This window comes from Mus caroli, chromosome 12, assembly GCF_900094665.2.
Source record: "Mus caroli chromosome 12, CAROLI_EIJ_v1.1, whole genome shotgun sequence".
Lineage (NCBI taxonomy): Eukaryota > Metazoa > Chordata > Mammalia > Rodentia > Muridae > Mus > Mus caroli.
This window is the reverse complement of record NC_034581.1, coordinates 102,654,743-102,666,982: the sequence shown is the minus strand read 5'-3', so window position 1 is coordinate 102,666,982 and position 12,240 is coordinate 102,654,743. Positions and strand designations below refer to the sequence as shown.

At 48.7% G+C, this 12,240-nt stretch overlaps 1 protein-coding gene across 2 annotated transcripts in view; it reads right to left on the bottom strand.

The window, feature by feature from the left end:
• Window positions 1-112: 112 nt before the first annotated feature.
• Ccnk (cyclin K) overlaps window positions 113-12,240 on the bottom strand; it is a 24,291-nt gene continuing 12,163 nt past the window's right edge. For both annotated transcript variants that reach the window (XM_021178525.2, XM_021178524.2), the window contains exons 7-13: window positions 9,823-9,928; window positions 9,187-9,244; window positions 8,351-8,520; window positions 7,735-8,003; window positions 7,214-7,247; window positions 4,152-4,226; window positions 113-1,382 (exon numbers count right to left, since the gene is read on the bottom strand). In XM_021178525.2, the coding sequence (XP_021034184.1) occupies window positions 757-1,382; window positions 4,152-4,226; window positions 7,214-7,247; window positions 7,735-8,003; window positions 8,351-8,520; window positions 9,187-9,244; window positions 9,823-9,928 (1,338 nt within the window). In that variant the 3' untranslated portion in view covers window positions 113-756. The remainder of the gene's footprint in view (window positions 1,383-4,151; window positions 4,227-7,213; window positions 7,248-7,734; window positions 8,004-8,350; window positions 8,521-9,186; window positions 9,245-9,822; window positions 9,929-12,240) is intronic.

The following is a 12,240-nucleotide window of genomic DNA, read 5'->3' as shown; positions in this document are numbered from 1 at the left end:
GCCTGATAGAAGCTCTAGAAGCTCATGTGGCCCAGAACACCAGGTCTTCCAAAGGAGGCACAGGCCGTGGGACACAGCGACTGAGGTAGAGAGGCTGTATTCACACATAAACGGTAGTTTCAGAACTGATTTTATTCGGGTAACTGACTGAAGGATTCTCATTTGTAACCAAGATGGAATTCACAGTATGTTGTTACATTCACGCTTAAAAAATATCTCTCTATGTACAAGACTTTGCAAAGAGATGTAAACATACATTGTTTTCCAAGTACACACCTCCTTTCTCCATGGAGGGAAGGAGACAGCCCCCCAGATGACAATAGAGGACAGAGTTACAAGCTAAGTGGGGACTCACCTCACCTACTAGGGGCCACAGAGAGAAGCCACAGAATGGAAGAACAACAGCCGGACTGCAGACAGGAGGACATGGATACCAAAAGTTAGTTCTCAGGAAAATTAGGCACTGATTTCTAGAGGGTTAGTCACTCCTTACTGAAGCTATTAACTTAGCCAATGTGGCTACTTAACATCTTCACTAGTATTAAAGTAGCCCCATGCAGGACACAGACGGCAGCGGGGACTGGATGTGATCATACCACAGCAGGCACTGCCCAGGGCACACAGTTCATGCCAGGGCCCAGCCCTCCCACACTGCAACTGTCTAGCATATACAAGGTGCCCTGCTGCCGCCCCCTCAGTCTACTCTTCAAGTTGGTTGGAAAACAATTCTTAAAACAAAAGGGGGGGGGCGTCCCGTTATCTCATCCAGGCCGCCCGCCCTAGCCCCCCAACAGGTGGCATGCCAGGTGGGGGGATGGGTGGGGGAACAGGGGGCTGCCCCCCAGGGGGGACAGCTGGAGGTGGGTAGCTGGCTGGTGGCAAACCCAAGCCTGGAGGAGGGTGAGGAGGGACTGCATGAGTTGGGGGCAGGCGTGGGGGTGGGGGTGGGAAATTGGGGTTGTAGGTAGGGGGAGGGGGAGGGTAGCCTGGGGTAGGGGGAGGAATGGTGGGTGGGGGAAAGGAGGCTGGGGGTGGAGGAACAGGAGGTGGAGGTGGGTTGGGGGGGTAGACATGGGGGTGGTAGGTTAGGTGAGCAGGCGGGCCGTAGGCTGGGGGCAGGGCACCATAGGAGGGCCCCTCTGTCTTCATCATGGACTGCAGGCTCTGATAGCCCTCTCCTGACATGTAGGAGCTGGTGGTGGACATCCCCGTCATGTAGCTGGAGGGTGGCGGGGGTGGCGGCCGATGTGGCAATGGTGGGGGTTGGTGCACAGGGGCCGGGTGGGCTGGAGGGGGAATCTGGACTTTGGGGAGATCACTTGTTTCCACAGGACCAGTTGCTTCAGCCTCACCTAAGGCAGGAGCGAGGGGAGGCTTCCGGTCTGTAGAAAAGAGAGATGTCAGTGCTCAGCCAGGTGAATGACACAGCTGCTAGCCCAACTGTTTTGGAGTAGGAAGTCCTGGTACCAAGATGACCAAGCAGCTTTTAGGTACTCCCGGGCAGCCTAAGTACTCATGGGCACTGGGTGAAGTACTGCTGCCTCCCAAGGCCATGTTACAGTAGAGTGAGCAATGGCTACCACCTCTGTGGCCCAATAAGTCTAGAGGCCCTTAGTTCCTGCCTGTGACCCATTCAACAGGCCTTCTATACTGTCCCCAGTAATGCTGGGTCCTCTCTTCCCCAACGACTGACTACAAAGCACAAGCAGGCTCATCCCAGTTCACCTCTCCTAGCACAAACAGGTGGGGCTTTTGACCAGTCTCCAATCCCAAAGCCTGAGCCTGTCACACGAGAGAGATGACAAAAGTCAAATAGAAACCAGCACTCCACAAATGTGGCCTTTCTGTCTATTTTACTAAAAGGAGAAAGATCCAGCCCACTGTCATTTCAGATGCAAGGGAGGAGCAGCAGCACTCCTGAGACCCGTGTCCACAACAGACCACAGATCTGCCCATGGCTCGTAACCATAGGTTCTACTTCCCCCAAATCTCATGGTAGGCTTTGGCTTGTGAACCCCCTATCTCTAATCATTATCACACATGCACTCAAAAACTGTGTCCTGGGCTGGAGACACAGCTCAGGGGTTAGGAGCCCTTGTTGCTCTAGCAGAGGATCCAGGTCCCAGCACATCCAGTGCCATCCTCTAACCTCTGTGGGAACCAGGCTCGTTGTGCTGCACAGACACACAAGCAAGCAAAGCACCTTACACATAAAGTGTCCCTTCACAAGGCTATTCCAAAGGAGCACCAATCACAGGGGCAAACCTGCTGGCTACTGATGCTTCCTAAAGGAAAGGGAGGCAGTGAAGAGCATTGCTAACTCCTCAAGGAGCCCTGTGTGAAAGACTGCTGCTGGATCCTAACTGGGCAGGTGAGCACGGAGAGTGAAGGAACCTGCCCAAGCACTAGGGAGCAGCCACACCATTGCTTTTCACATGGCCTAGACCTGATGCCTGCTATACCTTGTTCTCACCAAGTGCAAGGCAAACTGAAGTTTGGCTTGGCAACAGAGCTGCCAGAGGGCCTGGAGCCACCCTTCTCCCCCAGCAGATGGTCAGATGCACCTGCAAAGAATCTGCTTCAAGTCTGGGGGACAAATGCCCGCTGGTCCCAGAGCTAAGAGAGACATATGCATCAAAGCATCACTCTTCAAGTGCTCTGTGTCACTCCTTGACCACCTGGGCTGTTAATATGCTTATCCAGCCTTAAGAAAATGACTCCTGGATCAGGTGCCTGGATAGGAGGTGTCTACCTGTGCCCCCAAGAATCTGAGAAACTGACAAAGGAGGATAATGATTCAAGACAAGCCTAGGCTACATGCAAGACCTATTTCAAGAAAACAAAAAACCAACCAACCAACCAACCAGCCCACAGCCCTGAGCTCCAGAACCCTCCCATCTGCTCATCCAGTTCCCAGAGTGCCCACAGCCCTGAGCTCCAGAACCCTTCCATCTGCTCATCCAGTTCCCAGAGTGTTTGCCCTTGGACTGTGCTGGGGCAGGTGTCTGCTGCCGCCACTCAAGGCCCCCAATGTCCCTTAAGCCCGACTGTTGACTTTATGTTTCTTTAGGTCATAGCACTCTGCTTCTCTCTACCACTGACGAATCCTCCAATCTTAAAAAGACAACTCCCACAGAATCCCCGGGACCCTGTCTGAGGAAGAACCCACAGCCTAGCTCACTCATCTCTTTGCTACCACATCTTCCTACAGAAGAGCAATGGTTGCCAGGCAACACTTTCTCAAACCAGGCCCTTCTGGGGCTGATCTGGTACTGCCTATGTCCTGAGCTGTTCTGCAGCCAACTGAGCAGGGATTCTTGTGCTCTGCAGGGCAGGGACAAAACCTGAGGCACCTATAGTAGCTTCTGACTTGCCTTGAGCACAGGCAGGAACAACTTGTTGACTTTTTAGGGCTCCCTACATGGGCCACATCCCACCCAAGCCAAGCACAGTACTGTGGACCACTCTGAGATGCTGTGCCTTTTAAACTGGGGACTTGGGATTGTGCTCCACGTAGAACACATTACTTCTATCTTCACAGAACTCAAGCTTCTGTGACTGCATGTGGACAAAGAAAGCTACTCAGAAGCTGTTTGCTACAGGAATGCTCTCCAGAGCTGGAACTAGTCATGCGCACCAACCACCTGTCAGTCCACCCAACTGTCAGAGAGGTACAGGGCCCCTGAACACACCAGCTCTCCTGAGCCAGTGTCTGAAGAGGAAGACAGCAAAGAAAGCTGTCTGGGAAGTCTCCCAGACTTCCATGTACTGCTGAGAACTCTATACACTTTACATTACTCTCCAGAGACTCTGGAACAATTGCCCACTCTTCATAACACACCATAAAGACGTCCTGGCAGCAGGAAGCAGGTGAGAAGCTGCAGCCTAAGAGCAACTCTGTTCAGGTCTGGGTAAGCCCTTCTCAGCTGCTCGTGTTTCTCTAAAGTTCATTCGCCCCATGCAAGTCAGTATTTCTGGATGCAGCTGGTCAGGGTGTGCTGACCCGGCAGGTTTACTCCATCTGCGCATACCTAGTCTGTGACACTAGCAGTTTCTAAGGCTCCTTGCTACAGCACTCTGCAGAAGCCTCCAGTCATCCCTGCAGTAGACAACCCCAAAGGCCCTGGCAAACAGTGTCAGCAGGCACATACCTGGAGGTGGGTGTGCTGGAGGCAATGGTGGGTGAGTAGCCTCAAGTTTGGGAATTTTAGGTGGCGGTGGTGGTTCTAAAAGGAAAGGGGATTAAAGTCACTTATAATCAAATAACTGAACCATACAGCAGTTCTTTGGAGAAAAGGAACAGATGTGAGCAAGTCATCGCAGGAGCAGGAGCAGGAGCAGCAGCAGCAGAGCCACCACGGTTGCTCTCATCCTGTAAGAGTTACATTACAGCACACTGAGCACAGGGTCCCAATGGAGGAGCTAGAAAAAGGACCCAAGGAGCTGAAGGGGCTTTACAGCCCCATAGGAGGGACAACAATATGAACCAACCAGACCCCCAGAGCTCCCAGGCACTAAACCACCAACCAAAAAGTACACATGGAGGGACTCAAGGCTCCAGCCGCATATGTAGCAGAGGATGGTCTTGTGGGATATCAGTGAGAGGAGAGGCCCCTGGTCCTGTGAAGGCTCTATGCCCCAGTATAGGGGAATGCCAGGGCCAGGAAGTGGGAGTGGGTGGGTTGGTGAGCAGGGGGAGAGGGGATGGGATAGGGGGATTTTTGAAGGGGAAATGAGCAAAGGGGATAAAATTTGAAATGAAAATAAAGAAAATATCTCATTAAAAAACAAAACAAACCAAAAAACCCCAAAACAACAAAACAAAAGAGTTACAGCACAGCTCAGACACCTCCTCAACAGACAAGGTCAGCCAATTGCTTTGTCAGCATACAGCCACTCTGTCACAAGTCCTTCACTACTTGGATGGGCAGTGGGGCTCAGAATGCAGACAAGCCCCGCACTGCAGTACCATGCCAGCAGCCCCCTGGTGCTTACAAGACAATCCTTATTTCCAGCTGGCAATCTGTTAGCAGTGCATTAACTGGAAGAGGAGATCTGGAGGCACGTGAGTAGAGGGAAGAACTCGCAGGTTGGGCAGCACCAACACAGGTGCAGACAGTGGCCCAGCCTTAGGCAGATGCCACCCCACCATTCCCACAGGAAGGGCAGTCCCCAGACCTTAAGCAGGCAGGAAGCTCATGGCTGACCTTGAGCTCCACCCTGTTTGTTTCTATCCTGCATCCTTAGAGCAGCATGGCTCTGGCCCTTCTCCTGGTTTCCTTCTCACACTGTTGACCACTTTCACAGGTCTCCAACACTGGCTAAATTCAGGCCCAGATATCCCTTCAGCCCATCCTTTCCTTCCTCAGCCCAGGACTCTCTGTGGTACAGGTGCACTCTTTCCTTAGCTTTAGACACGGTATCACTATGTAGCCCCAGGATGGCCTTGAGCTCAGAGCCCTCCAGATACCACCTCCAGAGGGCTGGGATAAAGGGCTCAGCTGGCACAAATAACTAAACTTCCAGGCCCCAGCTCTCCCCTAGAACCACAGCCCCAACTACACACTGCACCCCTGGACCCTCAAGTCAGTGTCTTTCTTGATCTCATCTCCCCAACTCTGTTATCTGGTATCATTCCCATCTTCCTCTTCCCACAGCCAGGACAACTAAAGCTGTCTCCAATGACAGCTGCTGCACAGCTGTGTGAAAGATACACACCTTTCTAGCCACCAAGGGCAAATGTGCAGGCTATACTATCTCATTTAACATGACACACCAACACTATTTCAACATGTACTCAATATAAAATCCTATGCACAACTCTATATTCTCTCTTACTGCACTTGGGAGGCAGAGGTGTGTGGACCTCTGAGATCTAGGCTAGCCTGGTCTACATAGTGAGTTCCAGGCCAGGTAGAGCTACCTAGTGAGATCCTGTCTCAAAACAAAACAAAAAAGCAGAAGTAACCAACAAAAGCCTGGAGAATCTGGTGATTTTGTGCAGGCAGTCCCTAGGATGACAGCCTAAGGGCTGGCCTCGCCTCTTGTGACAAGCTGTATAGCACGGGGAGCTCCCACATCTATAGTGCATCCGGCCTGATGGCCACTGCCAAGGTGTGTCCAGCAACCTTCCATCCCTAACCATTTATCCCAGTCATTATTCTACTGTCAGGAACTGACTGCAAATAAGCTCATTTTGCCATTTACCTGCACAAAAGCCATCAACAGCTACCAAAAATTATACACAGTCTAATTCTCCATGTGACCTAGTCTCTAACCCATCTTAGGACCACAAACCCATACTGTGAACCCTTTGTGAGGGAGCATCCTTCCACACTAAAGAGACCCCACTGCCTGTCTGGCCCTGCTCTCACAGTTCTTTGCTCTCTGTATCTTTCCATCTCAGTGCTCTGGCTGCTCAAGGGCAGGTTCTTCCTTCAAGGTCACTGTGGGACAGCTTCTCTGTCTCACAGAGCCACACCTGCTCATCTTGACTACAATCCCTACGTGACATGGATCACAGCCCACACTGTTCCTTATATACGCAATGCCTGTTACTCAAGCCAAAGTTCATTCACCCATACTGAACTCATCATTCTCCCAGACAGGCTAAGAAAAATCACACGACAGTTTTATGAATAATTCAGTGGGACCTTCAAAAAAGCAACAGAAACAAGTGAAGATGCACTGTGACTTTCTAGAGCTCAGGAGACCGACACAGGCAAATGGATGTCTCATTTCCTGTTCTGGAGTCCTTCAAATTCGACTTCTGCTTATTCCCAGTATTAAAGCATATTAAGAAACTTGTGAAAAAACAAAACCCACCAACATTAAGAAGTGCTTTGGCATTCTTAAGTAGCTAAGATGTGAGGCAGCAACTTATGTTCTCTGGCTGTCCACAGGCGAGTCTCTGGCCCTTCATGCTTGCCTTCTAGGACAGACTTAATTTATCTCTCACGATAAACAGCCTTGCAAAAGTCCCTCCCTCATGACTACACATGCACAGGTATTTCTAAGCACACATTTTTACTGCCAGTAATGTCTCCACTTACTGACACCTTCTGTCAAAATACAATCTAAAGATAGGCAGTCTGGTGAGGAGCAGAGACCACAGCAGCCTTGCTGGCAGACAAAAGGTAGTCCTGGGCTCTGCAGTTAAGGCTGGTCTGCATCTGAAAGTCTGCAGAGCCAGGTAACGTTGAAGACCGCTTACCTGTAGCTTTGTTCTCTTCCTTGGGAGAGCCCACCTGTTACGAAAGAAAGCACAGCTGTAAGTGGAGCCGGGAGGGCATGGGTGAAGGAGACAGTGACATCTTCAGAGCGTGACACCCTACAGAAGGCACACCATGGCTCCTAGGAGGTCACTTCTGCTCCCTCCCATCTGCTCCGAGCCTTCAGGCCCTCCGTGCATGTGAAGCCTGGAAGCTCTGTGGTGAACAAATGGCTTCCTCCCCTGCTCAGACTGCTACTGTGCAGGAGATGGTGCTCCATCACCATCTCTACAAGTACTCCAGGCAATGCACAAGATCAGGTCCCAACAGGGGTCAGAGACCATTGTGGTGAGAGAGGTGGGGGGCTGCAGCAGAAGGGCACTGTCCTCCTAGCTAACTTCCTGGCTCCTGGATGCAGTCTGACTAAACTTTGGTGGCTTCACCTCTTACTTTGGGTGTCTATAGACGCCCTTAACATGGTGCTAGCATCAAAGTGCAATGCTACCAAATGTAAGCCACTCACCACGGCGCGCTTGGCCTGTCGGGGAGGACTGGGCTGAGGGGATGGTTTCTTGGGCTGTTGTGCTTGCTGCTGTTGCTGCTGGGCTGACTGCTGCGAGTCCTTCTGTGGAGGCTGGGCTGCTTCTGAGCCTTGAGATGGTTGGGACTGCGGCCCCTGGGGCACTTGTGGTGTAGGCTGAAGAGATGGGGGCTGCTGCAGCTGATGAGGGGTGTGATGAGGCATCTGTTGTTTCCCTTGTGAGTAAAGGTCCAGGATTTGGTGGCAGATGTCTAAATGACAGCAACATGACATTTACCACAAATCAACATTTTAAACCAAATTTTACCTAGTGAAGAAAATAACCACCGCTGATTCTTCCAAAAACTAATCGGCAGCAATTGCACTTTGAACTTTGAACATTTTGAACATTCCCCCATTTTTGCTGTGAATAAAGCCGGGCTCTATTTTCAGTTCAGTAAGCTCCATGAGCAGACAAAGGAAAATCATATTAGATTAAGATGCTACTGAAAAATCAAAATCAAAAATTTCCCTGGGAAAGTTCACTCTTAAGACTTTCCACAGGGAAAAATCAACTAAACACCAACGTTCTTAAACGGAAGCTCGGCACACCAGGTACCTTCCAGAACGTCAACGGGGACATCTTGAACGAACTGCTCCCACCATCTCCTGTACATGGGTTTGGAGGTCCACTCTTGTATTTCAAATTTGCACAAACGTCCCGCAAGATACATTACTGCGACAGCTATGATCTCTGGTTCCCACTGCAGTGACAGGGTGGTGCAGAGACTGGATCAACAGGAAAAGAAAATGACTGTTTGTATTGTGATAGCTAACATTCATGACCAAAACAATACACAGAAATTAGATGTCACATTTAGCAACTAGTTAGTTTGCTTAATTATCTACAAGAACCAAAGGTATTACATATTAAAAAAGGAAGTTAAGTGCTCAAATGAGCTGCTGTACGCCATGGTTACTGACTTGCTTTTAAAAGACAGAACTACACACATTTCAGAACCTGCTGCACAATGTGACAGACGAGAGCGTGCTGTGTCCTCTTTCTAACTGCTGAGAACCCAGACAGTGCTGTCTGCAGATGAGCCCGCACGGTTGCTCAAGCCGTCTGTAAGTCAGCCTGCAGATGTTTCTCTGCAGCCCATGGAGTGCAACTGTGAGCAACTCCTGTCCCTGGCTCACTAAGGACATTTAAAGCTCTGAAATCATCACAAGAAACAAACGGCCCTGAGCTGTCCAGCATCTGCTCATTACAGCCTTCATTTCCCCTCACATCACACGAAAGCAACAGAAGAGAAAACCCATGTGGAAAAGCAGATGACCTGGAGTCAGCTCTGGGCAAATCAGTTTTTTCTCCTTAGAGATGAGAGGTTTGGATTAAATTGTCCATATACGTGAGTCATTTAAAACATCAAGTCAAGCAACATCTGAACATACCTGTCATTTACAAATGTCCATGCCATTTGAACCAACTTCTGAATTTTGTTTTTATCACCTAGAAATGGGGGTGGGGGAGGGCACATTAATGGAAATAGTGGAAAAAATGATTCACAAGAAGTGACAAGTAGTTACTAAAACCTATTGTGTGTCTGCACAGCAAAGAGTTTTTGTATAGAAAATGACATCAAATGCCACGCACAGGCTCACATCCTACCTCTTGGCACTCTTTACATGGCCTACACTGAACCACCATTTATGGGAAACGTGGCTCCAAGGCTAATTTTATTAGTCTATTTAAAATCCTGACTCATTTCCCTGTCTCCTATCACTTGGCAACAGGATGACAGAACCTGCTTCTGCATAAAGGAAAAGCGTTAACAGCTCCATTGCTGCACTGTCGGAGTGAGCCATGGCCTGGGCACACAATGCACAGAACTGTTTTCCTCTTTTGAGAAACATAATCCAACTTCTGTCATATGAAAAGACTGGCTTCTAGAATGGCAAGTTTTTATGCAACAATTGGGATGTGGCTCTCAGAGGCAGAGCACTTGCTAGACAAAGGAAAAAGTCCTGGGTTCTTCCATCCCCAGCCTACAAACAACAATGTAATTCCTCCCACCCCCGCCTCATTACCTTTGAGCTGCTTTGCATATTTGAGCAGGAACTGGTACGGATGCTCTACTTGTAAGTCAAACTTTATGGTCTGCAGTAAGATCCTCTCCAGCACCATGACTTCTTCCTGTGAACAGCAAGTGTTGGAAGAACTGAGCATGAACACAGGTCTCTCGCTGCCTGCTCTCTTAGTTCTGCTTTAGCAGATGTCCTTTGCTCCTTCCCACCTCCATTCAGTCTGCCACATGAGCACACAGCAGTAATCTAAACCACCTAGAAACAGCTACACAAACTAGTCAGAGACAACCTTAAAAAAAAAAAAAAGCAAGCAGCAAAGCCCATTAGAGGCATTATTATGGCAAATACATAAGCCACCTTTGAAAACCAGACCTTTACATTTATTGAGTACATGTATGTGTACACATGACTTGAGTTTGTGTCCTCAAGTGTATGCCACAGTTTGGAGATCAGAGGACAAGCACATGGCTTTGGTTCTATGTACCCACATTTATATAGGTTTTAGGGGTTGAGTTTAGATCCCTAAACTTGCACAATAAGCACCACTTTTATTTGGAAATTTTGAGGCAGGGTCTCACTCCAGCCTGAGCTGATCTGGAACTCACTTTGTAGCCAGGCTGGTCTCAAACATTTATCTCTTCCATCAGCCTCCCATTGTAGGTGTGATCCTCTCTGACAGCTCGGCCATAGATCATTAAAAAACGCAACCCCCCAGGACTTTCCACTGGATGCCAGCATGAGAGAGGAAACAAGTGGCTTCACACCTCAGGAGCTACACTGTGCGCACGCACAGGCTTTCTCATTTCCAAGACTCAGTCATTCCTAACTAGGCTGACTAGGGATCTCTCTGAAATGCCACCTCTTCCTTTGTCCACCAAGCTTTCTCCTGTTGTGTCACTATCCAAGGGAGAGCTCCAGGAGGCTCCCAACGTTAAAGAGTCTGCTGTGAACATTCTGCTCACGTATTTTCAGCTTTGAAGGGTTTCAGGTGTTCTGTTTTCTACAAGACTCATTCTTCCAGAGTCTTACTGCTGTGCAGTCTCCATTCTTCATGCTCCACTCAGCCAGTGCCCCACACAGGCACTTCCTGAAGCTGACTGATGGTGCTTAGCACTTACAGGTACCATGAGAGGAAGCTTGTCTGGCAAATGTAAAGGCTTTGTCAAGGGCTGAAACCTTCCCACCACTAACTAGTCCACAAATACACGAACTCTGGGGAGAAGAGACAGGTATGTGCCTCTCACCCTGGAGCACTATGCCACTGAATGAGAAGATCCTTTTGTTTTCAGGATTCCCCATCACATGGCAAATCTGCCATCCTCTACCCTAGCTTCCCAGTGTTTTCTCACGCAAGCTTCCTAATATTACAGGAACTTACACACTGGAGTAAGACCTCCTTTTCTTGCCCATTAGCATCATCAATGCCTATTATCAGCAGCATCAGCACTGCTTCTAAATGTAGAAATCATCTTTACCAAGTATGCCAATGGCTTCCGGGCCTATAATCTAACAGAGAGCCCCGGGTCCACTCTCCCTATGTGTTTCAGATATTCAATCAATGAGGTAATTACAGGTTTCCCTGAAAACATCATTCTTTGGGGAAGCTTTGTCTGTGCCTCTGGGTAGATTGCTCTCACAGCATCTTCAACTGTACCACAGCTCATGATTAGGTAAATGATTTGGGGATTAAAATCTAGCCTGCCAGTACATTGTAAAACCTACTACAGCAAAGACAATACCCTGTTTGGCAAAGTGTTTTATGTCTAGTGCTTAAGATAAAGATTGAAACAAGCATCCTACTGAATAGGGGAAAAGTTAGCACGGCTGGGAAAACCAGTTAAAACGAAGCTCATACAGTCTCCCAGCTCACTCTTTCATTTGTCTTGAATACGTACACTGCCAAAACACCTGCTTTAATTGTGCCCAGGGAAAATGTCTTCCATGACATCTTTGTCTTCTGATCTGGGTGCTTCCCTTTGCCTCTCACCTCCCACATCACCTCTGGGAGACTGTGCATGGCAGCCATGAAGAGCAGCACTGCTCACTTGGCCTTTTCCTGTTTATGGCACTGTTTATGTAAAGGGAAGCTCCTCTAAGGCGCCCAGAACTGTACACACTGCTGCTGCTCATGCACCTTCCCTAACCCAGCTTAGCTACAAGGATCACAAGCTCTGGGGCCAAGGCTTGGCTGAAGCAGAGGACGTCATGACTGGTCAAATCAGGGACATAAAATCTTATTCCGTAGAAACCAGATAACCATGGACAGAGAAAACATTATTCATGGGCACATTCTTTAAAAATAAAGTTTCATTTCTGATGCTTGTTCATGTAAGTTTCAATTAGGTTCAAATGATTATAAACAAGATTTATATATATATATATATATATATATATATATATATATATATATATATATATATA